The following is a 2,224-nucleotide window of genomic DNA, read 5'->3' on the forward strand; positions in this document are numbered from 1 at the left end:
GGTAAAATAAGATAAACTAAGAAAGGTCGTTAGGGCAAACTCCTCGTGGGGTTGTGGAAATATTTATCTTTCCGTAACAACATTTAATTGAATTAAAAATGTTTATGTGTGAGTTTATTCAATGTTTAGGATAAGGTGGCAGAATTGCTTATGATATTAAATTGTGTTCTACACCGAAAATGACCATTTACGGAAAGTCTTTGTTTTGAGCATCATGATTATGATAATCATGCTTATTTTTCAGTTGTGCTATTTTTACTGGCCAGTTTCAACCCGCCAGCCTTTCAGCATCTTGAATGATTCCTTCTCTCCGTGAAAACTAAAAAACAATTTAAATAATGTAAAAAGATGATTTGATATTGTTAAATAAAATTATTTTTTACAATTAAATACTCCATTCTTTCCAAAATAAGTATCATAGGTTGTTTTATACCAAAAAAACTAATAAATAGATGAAAAAAATAATATTTTTATAAACTTAATCTTATTAAATAAAAAAGAAAATAATATTAATATTAAATTCAAAAATTAAAGTGATATTGTCGGATGTAACATTTATTTTGGAACAATTTTATTTCAAGTATGATATTTATTTCGGAATACAAGAAGTAAAATATATTATTTTAAATCAACTAGAACAAAACTATTCTAACTTAATAGTTATTTATTGAGTTACTTTGACTTGGCAAGATTAACTTATGTAGCATAATTATAAGTATAGTCTGTCCTAAAAATTATATTACTTTGAAATTATTTTTCAATTACAACATCCAAGACTTTTATAAACATTAATCATTAAAAATCATTTCTGCACATGACCAATTACTAAATACTAATTTGTAAAATGTTTTTCTAGAAGCAAATTCAATCACCCACTAATCAGAAGCCTACCACCACCTGTTTTGCTTGTCCAAGTCAAACACCACGTTGACATGCCAATAAATATTTTGTCCGTAACGGACAGAATAATTAAAAAAAATAAAAATGAAACCCACCTACCGCAGCAACTTCGTGGTTCCTAATTAAAAGCCTCCAAAAGGAATCTCATAACACTTGTTTATATCTCTGTTTCCTTCAATCACCATTTTCCTCATAGGGGGTGAAGAAAAATTAAGAAGCATTATAATTAAGCCAAAGTGGTCATAGATATGGAGGGTCTTCTGCCTCTTGTTTACAAAGCAATCAAGAGAAACAAAACACGACGGCAATATGAGTGTCTTTCATCAGGAACCTCTCTAGGGTACAACATCAGCATGCCCGAGATGTACCCTCAAACTCAGGACCATGTCCTTCAGAATCAGACACATACCCAGAAAATGTTTCACCACCCTGAAGAAGGTCACAAAGTTGGTCACAGGAGATATAACTCTGTTGATGATCATTTCAATTATGGGTTCCAATCTGCTCAGATGAGAACAGGCGTTGATGCTCCCTCTTCGAACAAACTTGTAAGGTTTAGGAGCCAGAGAATGTTTTCATGTATCACTGGTGTTTAAGGTATATATATTAATTTACATATCCTATGATATTAATTTTCCCATATGTCATATGTTGCACAATGTTGTGGCCTTGATTCAAATGATGTTGTGATTCTTGATTTGTTCCGTGCTTGGCTTGGTTAATTAGTTCTGTACATTGAAAGGTAGTATTGTGCTTCTTTTTTTTTTTTTTGGGCGTCAAGATTCTTTGGTTCATCCTTGAGTCTTTGAAGCTCTCTACTTTGTTTAGGGGCATGAATTGTAAAGCTTAATTTTTAAAAGGAAAATAATACATTTTTCAAGAGCTTTGTAAGAAAAAAAATTGATTAGTATTTGTTTTATATATAGTCTCTACGCGTAAGATCTGACTTTTCATATTTTTCTAGCTCTGGTGGTAGCTTGCTGGCATTCACTGTCCTCATTAAAGTCATGAGACTCACGATAAATTATAAATGAAATATCTTTTATATATTCCCCCAGTTTTCGAATTTTTTTAATTTTTTTTTAGTTATAAGCCATTTTCAAAATTTAACATAATATTAATTAGTTCATCCGTTCCAAAATAAGTATTATTTGATATCTATTTTTCACATATTAAGAAAAATTAATAAATAAATAATAGATAATAGTCATATTATAAAATTAATCTTATTATTAATATTAGATTAAAAGTTAAAGTCTCACTAATTAAGGATATTAATAAAAAAATAATTAATATTTATTAAAAAACTAATATAACACTTATT

The 2,224-nt window shown here is 29.1% G+C and overlaps 1 protein-coding gene across 1 annotated transcript; it reads left to right on the forward strand.

Moving 5' to 3' along the window:
- The first annotated feature begins 1,043 nt into the window (after positions 1 to 1,043).
- LOC114410009 lies at positions 1,044 to 1,780 on the forward strand. Its single transcript, XM_028373737.1, has one exon. The coding sequence runs from the start codon at positions 1,149 to 1,151 to the stop codon at positions 1,494 to 1,496; it is 348 nt and encodes a 115-aa protein (XP_028229538.1). The 5' UTR covers positions 1,044 to 1,148; the 3' UTR covers positions 1,497 to 1,780.
- The last annotated feature ends 444 nt before the right edge of the window (positions 1,781 to 2,224 follow it).

Source organism: Glycine soja, chromosome 4, assembly GCF_004193775.1.
Source record: "Glycine soja cultivar W05 chromosome 4, ASM419377v2, whole genome shotgun sequence".
NCBI classification, from domain to species: Eukaryota; Viridiplantae; Streptophyta; class Magnoliopsida; order Fabales; family Fabaceae; genus Glycine; species Glycine soja.